This window comes from Pelobates fuscus, chromosome 2 (genome assembly GCF_036172605.1).
Source record: "Pelobates fuscus isolate aPelFus1 chromosome 2, aPelFus1.pri, whole genome shotgun sequence".
In the NCBI taxonomy this organism is placed as follows: domain Eukaryota; kingdom Metazoa; phylum Chordata; class Amphibia; order Anura; family Pelobatidae; genus Pelobates; species Pelobates fuscus.
The window spans coordinates 417,199,027-417,224,512 of record NC_086318.1 but is presented as its reverse complement, the minus strand read 5'-3'; the positions used below and the strand labels follow the sequence as shown (position 1 = coordinate 417,224,512).

The window sequence follows — 25,486 nt, the reverse complement described above, 5'->3', positions numbered from 1 at the left end:
CGCTTTTATTTTATTGTATCGAATCTGGAAAGTATCCTTGCCTCTAAATGGTCCTTAATTTAAAAATGTTTTTTTTTTTATGTTTGTGATGGGGGTAGTTTTCACATCTAGTCTTACAGGGTTACTATAACCCTTTTGAGAGGGAGGGCCTTTCTGGCTGAATATGCCATAGTGGTTTTTACTCCATCTTCCGCGACCCCTCCTGACATCACTGGGGATGTTTTTCAGAAAGAAACCTGTAAAGGGATCATTTCACCAGCTCAGAGCGCGTGCGCGAGCTACATGCTGGAGAAGGGAAGGAGGGAGTACAGAGGATGGAGGGGATTAAAAAAAAATGTTCCCCTGCAAGGAAAATATTTTCACGTCTGTCAGCGTGCAGTGCAAAAGATGTAAATTACGCACAGAATTGACGTTAGGCAGCCTGAAACAAAGTTCTGGGATGCCATTGTCACGTGTTTTGTGGTTGCAATTAGTCCCTTGCACACAATTACAAAATATTTCGTTTCAAGCAGAAACACCTGCACTGCACATACGGACTCCTACCACACTTTCTATATATCTCCATAGTTTACTGTTCTAAATCTCAAGACATTTGTAATTTGTAATGTCGTTTTGTAGCTCTCCGTCTCGTGTTTGTTTATAGAATCTATTTTAATCGGCTTTATCATTCTAGGAATACTGCTTTAGACAAATATGTTCTTTTTTCAAAAGTAGAAATATAAAAAAAAAAAAAATGAATAAAGAAATGGAAAGCGCTGAGTGTAGGACATCAGAAAGCATTTTACCCAGTGTAGATCAAACATTTAATTATTAAAGAACAAAGAACAAGAACTAAACTCTTTTTTAATTTGATTTATTATTTTATGACATTTATTTTTCTTTGATTTTTTTTTTTTTTAAATTGGCTCAAATCAGACTGATGCCAACTGCGCCATCTGCTGTTCATTAATTCTTTATTTTCAGCATTTATTTATTTTTTAACTTAAATATCTTTTTATTTACAATATCTTATTATTTATTTTTTTAATTTCTGTTTTCTATTACAGGTGATTATATAAAATAACCACAAGATTGTTGCTTATGTTTTGCCATTTTTGGGGGGGGGAGGGGGGGGGGGGGTGAAAAAAATTAAATAAAAATTCAATCCGTATCTTTTACATTTAGCAGCACGACGTCTCTAGGCAATTTCCATATGCTTATTGTTCTTACTTTAAAGAAGACCTTCTTCGATAGGTCAAATCCTCATTTCTCTGTATCTCAGCAGATGTCATTTAAAGCAGAACTGTCAAGATGGGAATATTTGCACAATCCAATAGCTTAATGAATGGTAGCTGTGGATTGCAACACCTTTTTTTTTTTTTTTACTTTGACTTTTTTTGTGTTTAATTTTGCATTGTGTGTCTGACTGTCCTAGCATAGTCAGAGCATACTATAGAAGTTCAACCCGCACAGTGCTGTGCATACTGACACATGTATGTATGATCCTATAGAATGAATGCCTGAGAGTGACTGTATGCCCAGAGCATCATCGGATGTAACATCACCCCAACCTTGACATCAGTGCAGAGCTGCAGGTTGATCCGAACAGCAAACCTCTAGACATCAGCAAACATTTTCTAAATTAAAATACAATGGATGTGTGAGTGTGTGTGTGTGCATATGGATGTGAGTGTGTGGGAGTTTGCATGTGTGTGTATATGAATGTAAATTTTATGAGTGATTTCCCTAACAAAGGGGTGTTGGGGCATTGTAGAGAAAAATCAAGGGGGAGAAGGGAAGGGGGGAGATACAGTCTGGTGTGTAGGGGGGGGGGGGGGGCATATGCATTTCCGCCCCAGGTTCCAAGTAACCGAAGTACACTTCTGGCCACAAAAACAGCTCACTGAACTTTGCAGCTGCTGATTGACATTGCATACATAGTCTATTGTCTACATAGATTCAGAAATTAATTTATTTATTTATTTTATTCCAACGTAAACCCATTGCAAATAAACTGCAAAAAAATTGTTCCAAAGTGGATAAGATTGCGTTTGTCTCATCTGCCAGTTGCCTGCCCATGCTCCTCAAGTGCAGTATGGGCTACCTCTATACAACAACTTATGCAGATAATGCGGAAATTTGTTCATTATGACGTTACAAGCTAAGGGAGTGAGCTTCGGATGTAGGGAATCCTTTCAGGTTGAAATTGCGTTCTTTCTGATTTTAAAAACCCTTCATGGTACAAGCATTCCATCTGATTAGTTCTCTTTCTTTTTGTATTGCGTTATTTTGTGTGGAACAGCGTTAAATAAATTGGCAAACTTTAGTTTACAACTAATGAAACACCCTAATCCATAATTTTACTCACTTCATTGTAGAATGGTAGGGTAGCATGCCCTAAGTAAAACCACGTTGACTCCAATAATCACCATGTTCAAAATGCGCTTCCCTCAATTTCCAGGTGTGATTTTCTGCCAACATTAAATTTAGCTACGCATCTTTCTTACACCGATCCTAGAAAATAAAAAGTAATGGTATGTTTATTACTATATCAAGCTCCCTAAGTACCTGTGATTGTGTAACATGTCTGGTGCTTTGGCTTTGTCTACGTTTAATTGTATTTACTCTTTAGTGTCACCCAGTCGCATGTGGTGTAATGTTTGTAGTACTATCCGAACCTGCAGCCATTAGTTCTTCACAATAATTTTCAGGATTGCAAAGTATTTTAGGAAAGCTTACCTGATGATGATCATTTGTGAAGGACGATGTGAATATAGGGGTTATTTGAAAGAGCTGTTGTGGGATAAGTGGTGATATCTTGTGATCCATACCATTGGAACCTCTTTTAGAACTTCGCCCTACATTTGCTCTTTATCAATATCCTCTGACTGTTAGCCTTGTTTACATATTGCAAGATACTACACTACATTTTTATTTTGCTTCCAAGGAATCGCCATGGATTATGGTAGCACGTTAGAAATTAAAATTGGGGGGGGCGGGGCCGGACCGCCATGCCGGATGGTCGCAAAATGGAGTAGCTCCTACAATACTCCACAGTTTTTACCTTTTAAAAACCGACTCCATACCTGCCAAACGACTGGTAGCTGTGACCCGACGCAAGAAGCCACCCTGGTACCGAGGAGAGGCTTGCTGAAGAGTTTTAGTCCCTCGGTGGGGGGATCCCCGTCAACTATGATGGAGACCGCTCGGGCGGTGAGTGGGGTGGACGGCCGCTGCCCAGCTATCCTGCCCACCAGCGGCAAGGCAGAAGCAGGAGGCTAGGCGAGTCTGGCCCTGTTTCCCCCCCCCTCTGGACCGGCGGGGGTAATCCTGGTCCCCACCTCGTGGCCCAGCTGAGTGCCCTAACACCGGCACTTGGAACATCTGCAGGTCGAACCCAGAGCGCAGAGTCTACCTCTAAAATGGCGGAGACTGCATGCCCAGCCAGCCATGCTCGAGGATTGACTGGTGCACCCTCCCTCCTGACTTCTCACGGGCGGACTGCCGAAGTGAGCCGAGCGGGAACAGGCGAGTACGTCCTCATACCCCACCAGCCTAACTACAGAGTGGGACACCACCACAACACCCTAGCCTTACCTACCATACCGCATGCGGGCTGGCAAACGAGGATTGCCCAACTACAGCCACCATACTGTGCACGATGACCGGCACGGCAACAGGGACTCTTCTCCCGCCTAAGACCGGCACTCGCCTGGATCGCCCATACAGGGACAAACACCATACTACCATGTCACACATCGGGACTATAACTACTACAGCAGTCCTTATATCCCCTTTTTAAAAAAAGCTTTAATATATATATATAGAGGGGTCCCCTTGGCGGGCAACCACTAATTGCCAATCAACAGTGTGATCACAAGGGTAATCCCATCTATTTGTCTCTGACCTCAAGCTACAGAACCCTAGTTAGAAGCACAAAAATGAACACACACCCGGCTAGCAAGTGCCGAAGCATTCCAACAACCAAACGGAAAAACAAAACAAAGGGGGACTTGATGGTGGCCAGGATGCCAGCCGAACCAGTAACTAAGTGGCTGTAAATGTTTTTACATATGTGTGTACCTAACATTATTGCAGAGCACTGTATATTATCTAATCTAACATACCCCTCTTGTTATTATTATTATCCTTTATTACAATACAACCAGTGGTATTATTGCTTACCTGCATAGATATCATCTAAAGCTAAATCTGGCCAGCTCAGTGACTCGCTGCCCCCTGGTGGTCAATTTTCAGTAGTGTGGAGAAGTTTGCAACTGACAAATTCACATAAGCCTGTAACTTAATAATCGTTTTATACCTACTCAATTAAAAATGCATAACATGTACCAAACCTGTTAAGTCTAAAAATTTAAACGTGATGACTACTCTGCCATGACTTAATGTAAAACTACTGCTCAACCTCTTTCATTTAAAAAATTTATGCATACCCAACCTGCCACAATACTGCTATCATATGACTAAGAAACGAGCCTGTCAACGCTGTTGTGGCGACACAGGCACTGTTGTAACTACCTGCATACCAAAAATAAAGAATTAAAAAAAAAAAGAAATTAAAATTGGTTCGGACCAGCAGGGGGTTTTATCTCTAATACAACAGCAATCAATCTGAAGGGAGCTTTTGATGGGATCGATTTTTTGAAATCAAACACATTGATTTTCTAATTGAATGAACTAAGCCCTAAAGCACCTCTATATACTTGGCTCAGTGGCTCAGTCTATCTGTGTGTCAGAAACCAGAGAAAGCTAACAAAAAAGAGATACAATTGTCATCAAAGTTTATTGTCCCAAGGGTGTCCATTAATCAATAGTTTATCTTTGTCAGTGACCTTCAATGTTTCCATTACAATACCGCAGTTATATTGTTATTTTAGTTTTGTTCAGTACATTATTTGTGTGAGAGATGTTTTTTGTTTTTTTTGTTTTATTTAAACAATGTATTTTTTATTTTTTTATTTTTTTTATTTTTTTAGCAAACAATGAATTCCCTGTGAGGGTTTATAGATATGCATGAAATACTTTTCTTTGCTATCCAAAACTGGAGCTCCGACCTCCGAGACTATCTCTATGCGCACATTTTTAGCCGATCAGTTGCAAGGCTGTGTCTTTAGGGACATTATTAAAAGTCTTCTCAACCACATTCATTGCAATTACGTAAGGATTCGAAAAAGCTATTTTCTTTCCTTTTGTAGAGGTAATATGCATCAAGCTTCTCGTTTTTGTCGAAAGATAAGAAATGGGTTATTGTAATTGAGTGGAGTGGGAGGTACAGTGGTCTGTTCAACTGAAAAGATTAAGATTTGACGGCTAAAAACAATAGAAAATTGCATCAACTACAGACACAGAATAGTAAATTTGATTATTTTAATGCTCTAAGCATCTCCTTCCCAATGGTTTTTGCTAAGTACTTCCTAATTTGATATCAGATAAGCAGTACTCCTTTTTAAAGCACCTTTAAATCAAGTCCCCAGATGTATGGGTAATGCAACAGTTTTCCAATTGTGTTTCTTTATCTGCTATTTGCTTATATCATCAAATTCAATAATTGGTGAATGTAAAGATTATGATATGGGACCACTCACATCATGGTTTGTGGACTCACGATAGTCTTTTGCATATCTGCATATTTCTAGTCTAGAACTCTAATAGAAAACGTTCTCGATTAAACAATAGTCAGTGTGTGTTTTATATATATATATATATATATATATATATATATATATATATATATATATATATATATATATATATATATATATATATATATATATACCCTTTTTTGCTAATTGTTCTTTTAAATACGTACTGTATCTAGTTCTTTGCACCAATTAAGGTGTTTTTCCTAAATGGACATGTTAAACCGTGGCTGGGCATTCAAACTATAAATACTTGGATTTAGCTCGACCACACATTGTGGGTTGTGATTAAATAGATGCTGCTCTTATTTTTTTACAACATTCTCTATCAGCATTCAGTCTTTCAGTAAATTCAAGCCTCCCATTGCGACGTATGACTGGGGTGGAAATGGCCAACCAGTGGTGTTGTGGGTATCATTGATGTCTGCTCCTGGAAACAGGTGGGTCATACCAATGGTCCGTGTTAGCCTGGTTACATGCAAAGCATGCTGATAGGCAGACACACTGACTGGCCCTGCGGTAGACAGCCCATTCTCAGACTGTTTCTGAAGCAGTAAAATGCGCTATGTAAGGTGATCTTGTGATGTGCCCTTGCTGGGTTTCTGGGAACATGGTGTCTGGTGCCCCATGAGGTGGACTAAAAACGGGATAAAGTGACAGGACACCAAAATCTTGACTGCCCTGCTAAATTCGGGACAGTTGGGAGGTTTGAATAAAAGACTGTTCATTTGAGTTTCATGTTGCTAGTGACTGACTTGTACATTTTAAAGAGAATTGTTGCATGTAGTAGACTGAGATACAATAGTTTTCCTTTTTTATAATTAGCTTTGCATTGTTGGCTGTCCTGGCACAACCATAGCATAGCAATTTAACTCCTTCAGTACCATACAGGCCTGTGCACATTGATAGAGCCATGGAAAGCGTGAGCATGCACATGTGCTCATGGTATTTCTCTAAAGATGCTAGCGTTCACATGAGCACTCCTTCAATATGATGTCACCCTGATTACAGAAGTGCAGTGGAGGTATGTAGGCTTTACTTACCCCTGGTGCACTATTCACAGTAAGTGCTTCAATCATGTTTACTGGGATAAGGAAAAAGAACTACCAGTTTCAGAGAAAGGAGAATTCTTCTTTAAAATGAGTTCTTCTGTACAGCTTAGCAGTAGGAATAAATACAAAGAATTTGGTGACTGGTTGAAACCCCTTTCCTATTTCCCCTCTTTATTGCTAAGTGCTAACCCTATTTATGTCTTTTGACCCATGTTGCAATTTTTACATTTGTACAGTTAGTTGAAAGCGAGCAGTTGGTATGCGTTGCAAATTATTTGCGCATACGTTGTTTTCAAGACACATTGAGACCTACTATCATGTGCGTCACTTTTAGCTATGCTGATTGTTTACATGTCCTCCGCATGATGACCTTGGCTGGCAGAGCCAACTGTAACAGCTGTAATGCCAAAGGTTAGCCATCACCAGTACAAAGCACATCTTCTCTGCCAGTCTGACAGGCGTAAAGTGCCGTGATAGAAGTGTAGTCATTGAACCGTGGGCTGCGATAGGAAAGCGCTTTATTCTCACAGTGTTCCTTATAATCTATATATGGCAAACAAACAATGCAAAGCATGAATATGCACACGCACATGTAAAAATCACGCACACGGCAAGATGAAACTCTATTCTTAACTATGAGAGATAAAGTGTCTTCTTGCGTAGCTTCTGGTCTGATTTACTTGACTGGAAAACAAAAAGCTAAAATGCAATTATATGTACACTCAGAACCAGGAACTGCCACCTTAGACGTAAGGAATATGCATTTTTCAGTTTTTCGATGAACTGACCGGGTTAATGAATACAATTTTATTTATCAGAATTTTTTAGGTGTATTCATTTTAGGCAGCATTGCACAAGCTGAACCCAAAGCTGGCAATTCAGCTATTTTGGTCTAAAACCTGAAATTTGTATTGCCAACAATTCACAATTTATTGAGTAACCTTTGTCTAGTAATTTCGTAAGGCAGCCACCATATGGTATTTTGAGATTTCTTTGGTTGCCACAGAATAAAATAACGTGATAATCGTATCACGGGACTCCAATCTTAATTCCTGTTGCCTTTTTCCTCGTTTCTCTCCATTCCTTGTTCGTACTTATCCCTCCTCCCTCCCAGACTTTCTCCATCACGGTCTTTCTTTTATTTAATGGCCACACTGAGATTTAGAGTAAGTCATGTTTCATAACCCATTGGCATGTCAGAGCTGTCACAGTAACTGATTTGCATAACGGAGGTCCTGAAGGGGTTAAACACGCACCCATGGATCAGTTGAATAAAGCACCTTGAGCATTTTGTTATCGACTAGATTATGTGCTCTTTCTCGTCACAGTTGAATGCTGTTGACTTATAAGAAATGCTATTAAATGGAAACCTTTGATTCTCCCGGCCCACACAATGAATGGCTCTTGTATACATTCTTGTCCCTCGTGGCTTTGTAAAGGTTGGCTCAGTAGTCAATAATATTGTATTTTATTTAATAGGTGGTTCTATTGAGAGCATTTTAATAAAGCCCATTGCTGCTCACATCATTTTTGTTGGTGAATTTTATTTATTTATTCTGCAGAGACTATTTTTCCCTGTTACAGGATGTATGCAGGTTTTCTTTAGAAATGCTGTGGCATTGTCACCGAGCTTTCTCAGATTTGCTTTTACTTTATGAGAATGTTTGCCCTTTCATAGATCGCTGTTATTGAGGGTTGCCGTCATTAACAAACCTCTCTGCAGCTATACGCCGTTTGCGATACGGACATATGTCAGAGAGGCAGGGCGCTTTATAAATAATGAGAATGCTAGGATTAGTTACGCCGTTTTGGACACTTCCTAGCAATGAGATGTCTCACTTAGGAAGCTGTGAGGATTTGCAATAAATAAAGGAAGTTCAGAGGTGTGTGTGCTAATTGTTTGTTTCAAGTGATTTTATTCTTTATAATGTATTACAAATGGGAGTCATCTCTCCCATATTCTAACAAAGGGCTATATTCTGTTAGCGGAGAGAAGTATATCTCTAGTAGTTAAAGAAACGATTTGTTACTGCCTATTTGATGCAGGTTTTTCTAGTTCCTGTTATGTCACTTGCGAAAGGCTGACAACAAAAAACTCTCAGAATGTCCAATGTCAAGGAGAGTCGGCAGATTGATAAATATCTGTACCCTAGTCCCTTTTTTAACTTTATTTTATTTATTTTTTAAGCTGTGAATTGCAATTCTATTTTATGGCAAATTTACTGCCCAGTTTCCTCTAGTGAATATCCAATTTGCGATTTTGAATTATATTTTTGGATTTCAATGTTGCCATTCATGGTGTATTCTGTAAATAATCCTTTTAGGTAATGGCTCTCCGTTGGGCTGCAGTAGATATGGCTCGGTTATTTTACCTGTCAGGTAGCCGGTGTGGTGACAGATTGTTGTTCCTTTGGGTCAGTCCTGCTATTCTTGAGGTATGCGTTCTAGTGTTTTACTTCTGTGGGACACTTGGGGAGAGATAGGTTAAACCGGCATTGTCATGGCTGCATCTGTTTGATTTTAACCCTCCTCCCGACTCCCCTACCTCTAATTGCCCCTAAACCCCCCATATTACCTTTTTTTTGTAATCTTTATTTTGTGCCCGGACCTAGTCCTGGGCACTGCCATCTTTGTGTGGGCAGATGAAGGCCCTGTGGGACACGTCATATGCCCACACTAGATAGCGCTGTGAAATTTCCACGCATGCCCAGTTAAACACTTGGGCATACGCTATTGTCTGAAATTCGGACATGAATTTCGTCTATTCATTCGTCAGAAAGACAAATGAATGAATAGACATTTCAGACAAACTAACAAACACCGAATGTTGATGTTCGTTTGTTCAGTTTATTACAAGAAGGGAGCTACCGGCTCGCAGCTCCCTCCTTGTAATATGTAAAAATAGAAGCGGGGGTGTCAATATTGTTAAATAAGGAAAAACCAACACAGGAGAAGGAGTAATTCATTTGTAAATTCATATTGATCCCCGCCACTTCTTAAGCCTCCTGTGGTCTCCTTCCCTCTATGGGGGTCAATATGACCTGCATATTAGCATAAGGGAGATTGAAATCTCCTGAATGCCCCTACTCAGCATGTCTACTAAACAGTGAGCAGCCAGTGGCTAAACTGGGGACATAGGGACCCCCTGGCCCCCACCCATGAGCGGCGGGTGGGTGCCCTAAAAGACCATGTGGGAACCTATTGTTTCCCTCCCCGACCCCTACCTATTGGCGACGGGTGGGGGCTAAATGACAAAATACCCCCCCCCAGGTGACATGGGGTCCCTAAGCCCCTAGTCACCCCACACTCAAAAATAAAGCCCTACCTACCCCCCTCACCCTAAAAATAGTGAGGGGGAACAATAAAACCAAATACCTATAAATAAAATAAACTTACTAGTTGATGTCGTATTTTTTCTAAAACCTTCTTTTTTAGCTCCAAAAAAGGTCAAATTAAAATCCATTAAGCCCGAAGAACTTAGAAAAAAAAAAAAAGACCTGAGCACAAAAAAAACCCGCCCCCCCCAAAAAAAAATCCAGACGCTTAATAAAAAATAATCCATCTTCACCCTGAGAGGGCACCATGCAGACTAAGCTCTGCAGGGCGGGGAAAGACTTATAAAGCCTTCCTACGCCCTGCAATTTCACTCAGAGCGCTCTGATTAGGTTAGTTTAAGCAAACCAATAAGTGTGCTCTGATAGGTAAATAGTGAGCCTTACCTGATTGGTTACCTGCTAGTTAATAGATGATTGTTTACTAGACATGCCCCTACTCGCGATATAGCGAGTAGGAGCAGATTAATTACTAATACTAAGTAATTTTTACTTTGTATTAGTAAAGTTGGCTGAAAGACCAATCTTGGTCTTTCAGCCCATTGGTAGATAGCTCCCTGATACCGTGGAAATGCAGCCGCATTTCATTTGAATTTCGAGCCAAACTAAAAGTACCGAATGTTGCCCTAACATGAATGAACAAACTGTACTCATTCTGTTAGGGTGAAAAAAGGTAGTTTTGCAGGTGTCCTGTCTAAATGACAGGATGTTCGGGAATAGTAAAGGAGGCATCACGAGATCACGGAGGAAAGGGTGAGTATTGTGGGACTATTTCTCTGACCCACAGGAAGTGGGTCAGAGGGGGTCAAGCGTAGGAAAAATACATAAGACAAAGTAGTCCCTACTTTGTCTTATTTTTCAAAGAAAACTAGATTAGACAGGAAGAAACGAAGAAAAGATCCTGAGAGAGGGAGAGAAGAGGAAGTGATTAGGGAAATAGCACGATAGTGCTGCTTTATGGGACAACTGTTTTCAAATTTTAACTTCATGTTTGTAAAAAATAAAATAAAAATGAATTGCATTTAATGAAACGTAATTATATATTATTAAATGATGTACCGCTATATTCATTTTTTTTTTTTTATTAGAAAATGTGACTTGAACAGCCATGTTGGGTTTGACTCTACTGCCATCGGACGATTTGCCGCTCAACCTAACTTGTCTGCAGGCAAGATAGGTAGAGCAGCAGTTGGCCAGATAAGTGTCTGACCCAACATGGCTCCTCAGCCAGATAAAAAAAGTGAAATATTCTCAACTTAAATTAAAAAATACATCATTAAATTTAAAGGGACACTCCAGGCACCCAGACCACTTCTGCTCATTGGAGTGGTCTGGGTGCCAACTCCCACTACCCTTAACCCTGCAACTGTAATTATTGCAGTTTTTCATAAACTGCAATAATTACATTGCAGGGTTAACTCCACCTCTAGTGGCTGTTTATTAGACAGCCACTAGAGGTCACTTCCTAGTTTCTAGCACAGGTTTCCTGTGGTGTGTGAGGACCTCCAGCGTCGCTCAAAACCCCATAGGAAAGCATTGAAATGATTTTTCAATGCTTTCCTATGGGGAGACGTAATGCGCATGCGCGGCATTTCCGCGCATGCGCATTAGGTCTCCTCGGCCGGTGGGCGAGATTAGTCTCGCCCACCGGCCGACGTAATCACAAGGAGGAGCGTCGCGGAGGCGGAGACAGCGGCGAGGGACATCGCCGCTGTCCCAGGTAAGTCACTGAAGGGGTTTTCACCCCTTCAGTAACCGGGGATTGGGGGGTGGGAGAGAGAGGGACCCTCCAGTGCCAGAAAAACGGATCGTTTTTCTGGCACTGGAGTTTCCCTTTAAGTGTATAAACTTTTGAAAGGTGAAAATCTGACAGTTGTCCTTTAAACTAAGTAAAACGCTGGCATTGTGCCACACCTCTGATCGGTACCGAATGTGGCAGGTGATGGAATGTTCATCTGCACATTCTCGTTCCGTTACAATGCTTGAACATAATGCTTATTATGTATTTAACATTGTAAATGCCACGTAACATGTATGTTTTTTGTTCGGTAGTGACCTTGTCAGATTGTTGACTTTGCAATATATAACATTTTGCCTTCTTGGAACTGTAAAACAGCTACATGTCCGCTCGTCACACTAATGATTGTGAACAGAGCTGACCTCCCTGTAGTCATTATACGGGTTAGCTGGAGGACAAAATGTCTTTTCTTTTAGACGGATAGGATGACTTGTATTGCAATATTGACTTTTATGTTACCGTTATACATTTTATGATAGGGCATTTCATTACATGGCCAGGTGGGATTCCTGGAAGGCAAAATTGATTATTTTGGTGTTTGCAAAGTAAGAAAAGGAAATTAATGAAGCATTTTATTATGTAATATGTTAAGATTTTACTTTTTTTTCACTTTAACATGTTTATATTAGCACAATTGCAGAAATACGAGGATGTATGTGATTCACACACTTGGTGACATTTCTACTTTCGTCAAATTCACTTTACTTACCTGGACATGATGCTGTTATTGTCTATTTTCCATACCAAAGAAAACAGATGATAATAATAATAATAATAATAATAATAATAATAATAATAATAATAATAATAAAAAAGAGGTGCAGATTAGACTTCTGAACAGATCTGCTGCCTTGATTTTAAATATTTATATATAAAATATTATTTCTATGTAAGACAAGTTTAAGATCAAAAAACACATTGTGAAAATGCGCGGCCATTACCTACGCAGATAGATTTATTTTTTTCTGTTCTCCTTCAGTGTACACCTCAGTGATGTTCTAATCGCATTATCTGGTGCTTTTTTTTTTTTTATTAATTAATTTTATCTGGTATATGTTCAATTGATTAAAATAATGAAGCCACGATTACAAATGACGTTACTTATTAATGATGGGGTCTTATTCTGTAGCTGTAATCATATCTAAGAATCCATTCCTCTAGTATATATGTCCCTTGCCGGTTATAAACTTGTTATCTTTTGGGGAATTTACTCAATAGTCTAGCATACCTAGTCTGAGGAACTGAACTCTGTAGTCGCTTTGCCGTTCCGGATCTTGTCCGGATCTGTGCTCAGTTTAGACTCTCATTCATGAATAGATGGATGGAGTGGGTTCAATAAAATTGCCTTGCTGGTACCTTGGAGTGCCTGGACCTTTCTTCTATTTGTTATTCAGCATTTGGCCTCTGGTACTGAGACTGTCTGAGTTGCACCCAGCTACATACTGCTTAAAGGGATAGAGTGCAGTTCCACACCCTACCATAACTACTCATGAATAGAGCAACTTCTGAGTTCCCTTCAGCTTAGTTGAGCTAAATATTTAATATGGACTTTGCAAATAAGGACATGGCATGTTCAGCTCAATGACATCTCACCTGCTAATATTAAAGGAACACTATAGTCACCTAAATTACTTTCGCTAAATAAAGCAGTTTTAGTGTATAGATCATCCCCCTGCAATTTCACTGCTCAATTCACTGTAATTTAGGAGTTAAATCACTTTGTTTCTGTTTATGCAGCCCTAGCCACACCTCCCCTGGCTATGATTGACAGAACCTGCATGAAAAAAAAACTGGTTTCACTTTCAAACAGATGTAATTTACCTTAAATAATTGTATCTCAATCTCTAAATTGAACTTTAATCACATACAGGAGGCTCTTGCAGGGTCTAGCAAGCTATTAACATAGCAGGGGATAAGAAAATCTTAATTAAACAGAACTTGCAATAAAGAAAGCCTTAATAGGGCTCTCTTTACAGGAAGTCTTTATGGAAGGCTGTGCAAGTCACATTCATGGAGCTGTGACTAGGGTTCATAAACAAAGGGATTTAACTCCTAAATGGCAGAGGATTGAGCAGTGAGGCTGCAGGGGCATGTTCTATACACCGAAACTGCTTCATTAAGCTAAAGTTGTTCAAGTGACTATAGTGTTCCTTTAATCTATGGATTACAGAATAAACCTGCTAAAGCTGAATATTCTATATTAAAAGAACACTCTAGGCACCATAACAACATCATTCAAATGCAGTTGTTATGGTGCAAGGATGTCAAAAGGTGCTTTCTTAGCTGGAAGGTTTAAACCTTTCTCAAACTGTATAACCGCAGAGTTGAAAGTTCTTTATACAATTTTTCTTAAATGTATTTACTTTTCCCGATTTCTAATTTTAGGGAATTTGTAATGATGAAAAAATGCTAATGTAACCTTACAATCTGCAACATTATCCAGGTTCTCGGGAATATACTTTAGCATTCCTGCAACCGAATAGAGCCACACGTGTTTTTGTTTTGTTTTGTTTTGTTTTTATTTTATATATCTATATTTTCAAAAGAACAGCTGGTTCCAACCAAGCTCTTCCTGCAACGGACATTAAACCATGATGCTAATGAGAGCTTATCTCAACAATACCCACAAGAAAGACATTAACGTTAATTGGTTAGGAAGGCTAAAGTCAAAGAGTGCTTATATGGTGATATGGAGTCACTCAAAAGCAAGCCCATTCGTACATTGTTAAATAATGAAAAACACAGGAGAATGATAAATTCATTTGTAAAATCATATTGACCTCGCTTTCATTTTGTTGGATAAGCTTTTCAAACAATTTAATATTTTTGGATTTTTTATTTTTAAATATTTTTATATTTTCTGATTTGGTGATATTTTTTTATTTACGATAATGTTTTCATATTTTATTATGTTGGGAAAAGTCGTTTTTGGTTTTTTTTTTACAAAGTTTATCCAAAATTATTATACCATTTGAAAAGTGTATCTGCTAATATTACATTGGTGCTATTGTTTCGTGATATGTGTTTTATTGTAGTTTTTGTTTTTTCAATCATTTTATTTACTGAATTGAATACATTCTTTTCCTACTTCTAGCAAACTCACAACTACTTTACCGGTCCTCTTGAAATTCCTGTTTGGGGGTCTTACGTCATCTTTATTGTGGCCACTTTGCTGATTGGGCTTATCCTTGGTTTGGTAAGACATTATCAAATATTATTAGTATAATGGCTTTTTTTATTATAAACTCATTGTTCTTGTTTGCATTCATATCCCAGTAGAATTTTTTTTACATTTTTTTTTTTAATGCTTTAAAGATGTTCCAAGTCACCCTTATGTCTCTATAATATAACCATGTCCATCCATACCGGTTTCAGCTTTTTATTAATCCCTCTGGTATCCATTCTAACATTCACAATTCTCAATTTGAGTTTTGAAATAGTTATGCTTCCGCAGGTGACATTGGAATGCTGAGCAAGAAAAACCAAAACACTTTGTTCATGTGAACAAAACTGGAACTGGAACAATTATTATAGACAAATAATATATAATAGTGGGTAGCGCACACAGTGAAAAGACACAAAATGTGTACAGTGATTGAGTGAGTTAAACAAGTATAATGATGTAGAAATCTCATATACGGTATATATATTCCTCTCAGATGTAGCTGTAAGAGATAATAACTAATATAGGGTAGTGCAGTTTAAATGAAATACAAAGTGCAAATGCAAGTATTTTCTCATACATCTCACTCACATTGTACTGAGCCTGTGAGTCACTGGCTCAGGTAAGTCAGCATGGAAGAATTAAAGTTGATTCAGGATGGAATCTTGTAGCTGTATCCTAATTCTTTTATCCTCTCGTTTCCGAAGAATAGTATCTCTTTTCAAAACCTTTTTAATGATCACTTTTTCTTTCTTTCTCTATCTTAGATGAACTGATTTATTTTCCAAATTAGGTGATTGATTTTACAGTGGGGTTTTTATGCACCAATTTGTATGGCGCCAACTTGTATTGTTGCATTTTACTTCTGGATATTTGGAACAATTATTATTTTAGTTACATTTGCAATATTATAAATTTTATAAAATCCAGTCTAACAGCATATGTGAAACCTATATTGTCTGTGGAAGGTGTACTGATACGATGCTTTATTTAGTGTATAGAAATCAAAGTAGATAACCACAAACATTCATTCGTTTGCTGTCATTTACTTGTAGTTAAAGGGATTAAATATACAATATACTAAAGAGATATATTGTATAGAATGAATGTATACTGTCCCTTGAAGGAACATTCCAGTTAAAAAATAATACTTAAGAAAATAGGTGTATTGGAGTGTTCCTTAAACGATTTATGTAATTGACTCGCCTCACTGTGGCATTGACCGAGTTAAAACTCCCTATTATTTGAATCCCAAGAGAGTCTCCTTTGTGCAGCCCAGTCCACCTTTTGTGAAGTCATCTCAGATGCATTCCATACAGAAGGTGCATGGATAGGTAGATCGAGTAGATTAAAATAATGGACTAACCCAAGAATATCTTCTTATATATCTTATATCTTCTTCGCAGACATGATTTCTATTTTAAAGGCTATTACTTTAAAGGGACACTATAGTCACCTGAACAACTTTAGCTTAATGAAGCAGTTTTGGTGTATAGAACATGCCCATGCAGCCTCACTGCTTAATCCTCTGCCATTTAGGAGATAAAGGGACACTATAGTCACCTGAACAACTACAGCTTAACCCCTTAAGGACCAAACTTCTGGAATAAAAGGGAATAATGACATTTCACACGTCATGTGTCATTAAGGTGTTAATGTGGTTGTTCAGGTATGAGCTATAGCTCCCTGCAGGCAATCTAATGTAAACACTGTATTTTCAGCGAAAATACAGTGTTTGCATTGATTGATAGGAATACCTCCAGTGGCCGTCACTCAGACGGCCACCAGAGGGACTTCCTATCATGCAGGGCCCTAAAAAGGCCCTGTACACGTCAGACGTATCAAAATACGTCTGACGTGTGCAGGAGAGAGAAGGCACTGTGTGCGCCTTCTCTCTCCAGCCTGTCAGCAGAGGAGGGGGGTGGGCAAAGACCGCGAGCTGAGCTGTCAGTCAGCTCAGCTCACGGCCGCGCACATGCGCGGTAGTGCGCTCAGGACTTCAGAGGGCGGCATGAATGCCGCCCTCTGAAGTATGTGCGCATGTACGGCGAACCCGCGCATGCTCACAAGGGAGCAATGACGCTTCCAAATGGAAGCGTCTGATTGCTCCCTGCTCGCGCCCGCCTATTTAGTCATTTTGACGAAATAGGGGGCGCGGTTTCACGAGGCTCCCGGCGCTGGAACCAGGTGAGTAAAGTCCTCTGCCTGGAGAGTCCCTTTAACCCCTTAAGGACCGGACTGTTTTTGCGATGTTGTACATTTGCGACCAGGCATCTTTTTACACTTTTGTGGTGTTTGTGTTTAGCTGTAATTTTCCGCTCTCTCATTTACTGTTCCCATACAAATTATATATTGTTTTTTTCAGGACAAAAGGGGCTTTCTTTACATACCATTATTTATATAATCTCATGTAATTAAATTTTTAAAAAATGAAAAAATATGATGAAAAATTTAAAAAAATACATGTTTTTTGACTTTTATGTGAAAAATCTTTTACTCATCTACAAAAGCGAATTTAAAAAAATGCTAAATAGATTCAAAATGTTGTCCTGAGTTTAAAAATACCCAGTGTTTACATGCTTTTTGCTATTTTTTTGCATGTTATAGGGCTATAAGTACAAGTAGGATATTGCGGTTTCAAAACATACATTTTTAAAATGTATCAATAGTGACATTGTAACACTATTATCTGTCATAAATCGCTGAATAACACCCCACATGTACATATTTTTTTTAAAGTAGACAACCCAGGGTATTCAATATGGGGTATGTCAAGACTTTTTTAGTAGCCACTTAGTCGCAAACACTGGCCAAAGTTAGCGTTCATATTTGTTTGTGTGTGAAAAAAGTAAAAAACTAAATTGAACGCTAATTTTGGCCAGTGTTTGTGACTAAGTGGCTACTAAAAAAGACTGGACATACCCCATTTGCAATACGTTGGGTTGTCTTCTTTTGCAAATGGTATGCCATCATGGGGGTAATTCTCATTCCTGGGCTACCATACGCTCTCAAAGGCAACGTAACCAACCTGGCCATTTTCAATGTAAAAATATTTGACCCATATATTTGACCCTGTAACTTTCAAAAACGCTATAAAACTTGTACATGGGGGGTACTGTTATACTCAGGAGACTTTGCTGAACACAAATATTAGTGTTTCAAAACTGGAAAATGTATCACAACAATTATATCATCAGTAAAAGTGCTGTTTGTGTGTGAAAAATGCAAAAAAGTCACTTTCACTGACAATATCATCGCTGTGATATGTTTTACTGTTTTGAATCACTAATATTTGTGTTCAGCAAAGTCTCCCGAGTAAAACAGTACCCCCCATGTACAGGTTTTAGGGTGTCGTAGAACGTTACAGGGTAAAATACAGTGATAGCAAATTCAATTCTCTGGACTTTCGGCCTGGGTTGGCAGGCAGGTCCATTAAATTGCAATCAATAAAATAACTTAATTATGTAAAAATACGCACGTAGAATTTAAATATATATGCATATTTATATATTTGAAGTCTACGTGTATATTTATATAATTATTTATGTAATTTTGTATATGGACATATGAATAGTTCGTATTCTTTTTATTTATTTATATATACATAGATATATATACAATTTCATTCTAAGTGTATTTTGATATAAATATATATATATTAATATCAAAATACAGTTAGAATAAAATTTCGTATAGATATATAATTTTTTTTTACAATTTTTATTATTATTTTTACATGTTTAATTTAATTTAAATTACTTATTTGTATTTTATAATAATATATATATACAATATATATAGTTATTATATATATTATATATATACGTGTGTAATTTAATTATAAGTGTATTTTTATATTAATATATGTACATATTAATATAAAAATACACTTAGCATGACATTATATATATATGATATATAGACATATATTATGTAAGTATAATATATGTCTATATATCATATATATATATACACATATATAATAATAATTTTTTTTATTCACTTTAACTTTAATTTTTTTTTATGATTTTACAGCAGCAGGGAGACTGCTTGTCAGCACAGACAGTCCCCCTGCAGGCAGACACTAGGACACCTATTGTGACCATGTGGTCGCCCTGTTGGGCGATCACATGGCCACAGGGGTCCTAATCCGCCATGGGGAGACTGTCTGGGCTGCAGGCAGTCTCCCCACAACGGGAGCACCGCCGATCGCCGCCGGGGGAACGACGGCGATCGGGTAAGTACATCTTAAATTTAGGACGGTTCAGGACCATCGTCGGTCGGCAATGGAAAAATGCTGATGACGGTCCTGAACCGTCCTGCGTCCTTAAGGGGTTAAATCCCTTTGTTTATGAACCCTAGTCACACCTCCCTGCATGTGACTTGCACAGCCTTCCATAAACACTTCCTGTAAAGAGAGCCCTATTTAGGCTTTCTTTATTGCAAGTTCTGTTTAATTAAGATTTTCTTATCCCCTGCTATATTAATAGCTTGCTAGACCCTGCAAGAGAATCCTGTATGTGATTAAAGTTCAATTTTGAGATTGAGATACAATTATTTAAGGTAAATTACATCTGTTTGAAAGTGAAACCAGTTTTTTTTTTTTTCATGCAGGCTCTGTCAATCATAGCCAGGGGAGGTGTGGCTAGGGCTGCATAAACAGAAACAGTGATTTAACTCCTAAATGACAGTGAATTGAGCAGTGAAATTGCAGGGGAATGATCTATACACTAAAACTGCTTTATTTAGCTAAAGTAATTTAGGTGACTATAGTGTACCTTTAAGGAAAGGTATTTTACAAAATATTGGAATTTAATGCCATGTTTTTTGTTTCACTTTTGTAACACTTTTTCAATTGTAACACATGTGATATCACTGTATATTGTGGGTGTATAGCACCTTGTGACTAGGCTTGACAAAGACTAATTTTAGAGTGGAAATGTTGCAAGATCAGCCCTTGGTAGCTGTAATACAACTTGCAGCATAGGAGGAATTCAATATTTATTTCAACTAATATTCAGCAAACCTAGTCCAATTACCAAATCTAGGGTCAATGACTGACAGTCAGATCGATTGTCCGATCGATCTGCCAGGGATTCTCAGAAATACTTAGTTTCCAAACAGAACCTAATGTGAAAGCCCAGTGTGAAACTACAGACTACATTTATAAGGAGGATCTATAGCTGTGAGTTAGGAAATAGGTCCCAGCTGGCTATTCGAACAGATTCAGAACCCAGTAAACAAAGATGATTGTACAGCTCTACGGAATTTGCTGGCGCTATATAAATAATAACATAATAATAATGATGTATGTAGATGAGGATGCAGGTGCTCTAGTGGATCTTATACACGGACCAAAAGGTCAAGCATCAGTGGCATAGATGGCTAACCAAGCTCTTCAGAAACTTGCTATTGATCAAATCAGAGGGAAATCGATCTTCACAGATGTCTTCATTTCTCACTGTCTTCGGACAACTGAGTAGATGATACTGATCTTCATCTGCTTTACTAGAAGACAACTAAGCTGCTTAAATGTGTACACACAAAATTGCAACCACGTACAGCCAGCGCGCACACTTCACATACAGCCAGCACACACCACACATCCACCAAGCACAGTCGGTACTCTCCGCAAGCACATCACACACTGCCAGCACTCTCCAAACATACATGACACACATCAAGCACACACTGCACGTAGACGGCATACAGCAAGCACACACTATACAAAAGGAGGAGACTATAGGAGGTTGGAGGGTAAATAAATCCAAACGGAAAAACTGAGGCCAAAATAGCCACATTGTGAGATAATTTCCATATTTGTTATTATGGATTTATTTTGTGAAATTTCTGCATATTACCCTGTCAACGTCCACCGCTATTGGTAGGAGCTCCAATCTTCTTAATTTAAAATTATTTTCTTTCAGGACAAGTAGATTGTCATGACTAACAAGTAGATTGGGCTACCACTTTAATTCCGTGGACAAATAGTTGTTTTTTTTTTTTTTTTTAAATTCCACATTCACGAGGAGAGAGAAACCAGACTCTGGAGCCTGCTCTGCATGATCACATTGATCATACTCCCTTTCTTCTCCTCCTATCATGATGTTGCAAGGTGAAGAGATCTTCCAACTGTTCATGTGTAAATCTGTCAGGCATGTCCAATGCACATTTCAGCATTCCTAGGGATAGGACGCGGATTGGTTAGATCAGTGTTCTCCCTGGAGTGGGTGTGGAAAGCATAAGAAAGAAGAAGCAGGTAAATCTAAAAAATATATCTTATTTACATGCATTTTTTCAACCTACAGAGTGAGGCAACTGTCTCATTCAAGCTTAAGCTTTTGAATGAGATATTTTTTTTTAAGTGATGCATGTCCCTCTAAGACTTCTGTTATTGACTTACTGTGTTTTGGATTATTCTCTTATTATCACTGTCATACAATATACAATGTGTTTTCCACACAGATACTGGTTCTTCTAGCAGACTGCTGTTGTTCATCTAAAGCAAAGTACGAAGTGGTGAGAGCTGGTAAGTTATTTTTTTTTAAAGAAATTAAAGAAGGATTTTTTTTAGTAAAATTATTTAAAAGACTGTTTTATCCCATTTTATAAATCAGTAAGTGTTAAGTTTGCATTTTAGGAAAAAAGTCAGTATGTTCCCCTATCAAACACGCCTGAATTTATTCACAAAATACATAATATTTTCCTATTTAACACTGTAAATGTTCAGGAAAAATCTGTTATTGTCTGCATGCAATTTAGCAAATACTATGGCTATTGAGAAGGTGTTTTATACAGTGCCAACAGATTCTGCAGTGCTGTACAGTGGCCTATACAGTAAGTAATGAGCAAGTTAGGCACAGCTGGAGAAACGTAGAGAAAGGAACTGCTAAAATGTATATGTATGTGTATATTTATATAGATGTTGATATCACTTTTGCAGAGCAACTGCAGCATGAACAGGCATGTGATTTCTGTTCATCATCCGCAGACAACGTGTGGAAAACATTGATCCCTATCATTTTTGTTTGTAGATAATGAATAACGATCTAAGTGAGACTGCACGCTCTTTATAAAGCGTCCTATTTGCAGCAGAATGAGGTGTTTCTTTTATCTAGCCTACCATATGTTAATATAAACATCAAAGAGCAGCTTCATACAGCCATAGTTTTCATGTGAATATCACCGAAGAGGTGATTTGGGTCTAGGGTTGAACAACCCATATGCTTACCAGGTGATGTCTACAGCATCCAGTGCAGTTCACATGAAAGCAAATATTCCTGTTCATATGGACGTCTTTATGGGACATTGTCTTTTGTGTAAAGTCTTCCTCATGTCAACTAATATATTAACCTATTCAATACTGTGTTATCCAATAAACATAGAGCAGTTGAGTGGACACTCAAAGCACCATAACAACTACAGTTATGGTGCAAGGAATCTATTGGTGTTATCAACCCTTCTTTTTTGGGTCAAAGCTCAGGCTCTCCACACATCCAAAGCATTGCCCATCGTCTACCACTCATATAATGCAGAAATGTCCATAATTTCTTGATCATCCATCCTAAAAACCTGTATTATTGTTATCATATAAATAGCATGGATACTTTGATCTGAAATATGCCATTCCCATTTTAGTGAATGACTTCAAACTTTGTAAGAATAATTCTAATCATAATGAATGACTTGATGACTGCAAGTAGATGTTATCCCCATTCGTTACTTAGAGGCGTTGCACACAAAAATTCTAAAGGTTATTCTTACATTTTTTTCTTCTTTTGTAGAAGAGAATGAAGAGAATTTGGAAGTTCCAATTGAAGGCTCCAAAGAACCTTTAGAAGAAAATAAAGAGTTCTCTGACAATGAAGGAGAGAGTGAAAGTGACGATGAAGATGCTGAGGAAGGAAGTGATGATGCCAAAGACTCTGATGAAGACTCTGCAGTGGAGGAATCTGATACTGAAGAAGACACTATCCCTCCAGTGGAGAATATAAGCACATCAGAACCTGAAAGTGCCTTGAGACAGCGCAAAACCGAAACCGTTGCAGATAATGAACAGTAACCGCATATATATGTGTGTGAACATGTGATATATCTTTATGGACCAAAGATATATGTCCCCACATTTTGTGGCCAACATTGATTTGATGGTGTGTCATATTCATGTTCTGCATGACAAGATGTTCAAAAGATGAAGTTTTAAAAAGTGCGTGAATGGATTGCAGTATTCTTACTCCAGACAATCAGAACCAAGTTTTGGCTGTTTTATGTGTGACTGTTTCTGAAAGTACAAAAACTGTATTATTATTTTTTTCTTTTTAAACATTTGAGAAGTGAACATAGTAAGGCTTGTGAGTTATTTTGCTTATTTGAGTAAAAAATATTTTTTAAGTTGCCATTAACAAACTAATCACATTTAAGGATTTACTGGAAACCAGAATATATATATATTTTGCTTTTAATTTAAATAGACCTATACATTGGAATGTCCAATGTACTCCTAAAAAATGAGATCGGTCGCATCCATTTTCATGCTTAATGTGCCACAAAGCTCTTGTTTTAAGATTTACTTATGTAATAAGTACGGTGCACTTTGCTTCTTGTTAATATAGTCATTTTTAAAAATGCAAGTTTGTTTTTTGTTTTTCCCCTTATCACCCTGGATCCTCTTGCTTTGTTTTGAAGCTTGGAGTCTGATCTGGCACACACAGTGAGAGATCACGGATATCCTACATTAACCACAATGCTGAAAACAAATCTCATTGCAGCAATTTTGAGTAAGCCCCCTAACAACTTCTTAGAAACCTCCACACTGGCCATCTGTGCGATGATCATGGAGTGTAAAATGCCTTTATTTAAAAAAAAAAAAAAAATACAAATATTTAAGTTCTGCAAAGTTTGGTTGCGAACACATTTTAAATTTTCCTTGTATGAAAAAGAAAAACTTAAATTAACAATTTGTCATTACTTTAATGTATACTTAGGTGACATAGTTGTATATATGTGCTTTATTCAACCCCTTGCAGGGTAATACCATTCCATAAGGTCACAAAGATTTGGCCTTAAAGTATCCCTCTAAGCGACATAACTATTATAGCTCCTTAAAGTAGTAGTTATGTTACCAAGAGGCTTTAAACACAGACTTTTTTTTTTCATAGCATTTAGCAGTTTGACAAAAAACTGGATATCTGCAGTACCATAGCCACCCACCACCTCACCAGCTGTATTGGTAATGAAGCATTTATACTTTCCCATTACCAGTATCCGTTTCATCCGATCTACACAAGAGGTTTCGAGTGCCGGTCCGCAATAAATCCGCCTATTCTTTAAACTTACTAAGTGGTTTAGATGCACATTCAGCCATGACCGTCTAACCACTTGTATGAGTCTTGAAATAAATTGCGTCCTTGCCAACGTTTGTCTAGGTATAAGTGCAGGCTGCCTTGCTGTAAAAAGTTACGTGCATTTACTGACCCAAAAAAAAAATCAGGTTTTTTTTTTTCCCAGGGAGAATACCATTTTTCTTTATACTATTTAACTGGCTTGTCTTTGTTTTAAAGTATGTGGTTACGATTTAGCATTCTGAAATAGCCTCAAGTAAATGTTTATATCTATTTAGAAAAAAATAAAAGAACCTTCCCCTCTCCCCCTTCAAACTTTGATATTTAAGGTTTAACTGTTTGTTACTCTCGGATGTACTGAGTCTACTTTCTGTGAACTTGTCCTCAGTGTCATTGTGTGTGTGTTGTATTTTGTAGTTTCTTCCACGTATGTTGTTTCATTATTGTGGTGGCAGTAGTGAATGCAAGATTTATACAGGGTTATTGTTATCGATGTACTTTGCTTTGTGTTCAGTGTTTACAGATTTTAGAGTTTTGACAAGGAAAGAAAAAAAAAACTTACTTCTACTATTCATAAATAATCATTTGCACCAAAAATGGCTTAATAAGTATACTGGCAAATAGAAAATGTGTTGTACAGAATTTGGGGGTGCAACTTTGATCTTTTTTTTTCTTTTTAATGTCTTTTTGTTTATGGATATTGAATATATTTTATAGCGGTTTGCACTAGGAAGATGGCACATACAAATCTCTGCCCAAGCAAAGGTTACAATCTATGGAGATTTAAAACTTAAAGTATCACAATGGAACTAAATATTGGCAGATGTGCAAGCCATTTTTATGTATATACAGCATTCGAATTGCTATGATAAATGGTAGATGTTAGATTATAAGGTGAAAAAGGAGTTTAGAGTTGATGAAGGGACAGTTGGGTGAGTTGAGCGAGGAATTGACTGTTGTAGAGAGAGGTGTCTGGGGAGTTTTAAGCGTTAAAGGACCACTATAGGCACCCAGACCACTTCAGCCCAATGAAGTGGTCTGGGTGCGAGGTTCATCTAGGGTTAACCCTGCAGCTGTAAACATAGCAGTTTCAGAGAAACTGCTATGTTTACATTATGGTTAATCCAGCCTCTTTTGGCTGACTCATTGACAGCCGCTAGAGGT

General features: G+C 37.9%; 1 protein-coding gene across 1 annotated transcript in view; it reads left to right on the top strand.

Moving 5' to 3' along the window:
- The window catches only part of TMX4 (thioredoxin related transmembrane protein 4), a 54,711-nt gene extending 31,290 nt beyond the window's left edge, over nucleotides 1–23,421 (top strand). Inside the window, exons 6-8 of the mRNA XM_063444004.1 lie at nucleotides 14,913–15,014; nucleotides 21,447–21,510; nucleotides 22,766–23,421. Coding sequence (XP_063300074.1) covers nucleotides 14,913–15,014; nucleotides 21,447–21,510; nucleotides 22,766–23,043 — 444 coding nt within the window. The 3' untranslated portion in view covers nucleotides 23,044–23,421. The remainder of the gene's footprint in view (nucleotides 1–14,912; nucleotides 15,015–21,446; nucleotides 21,511–22,765) is intronic.
- Nucleotides 23,422–25,486: the final 2,065 nt, after the last annotated feature.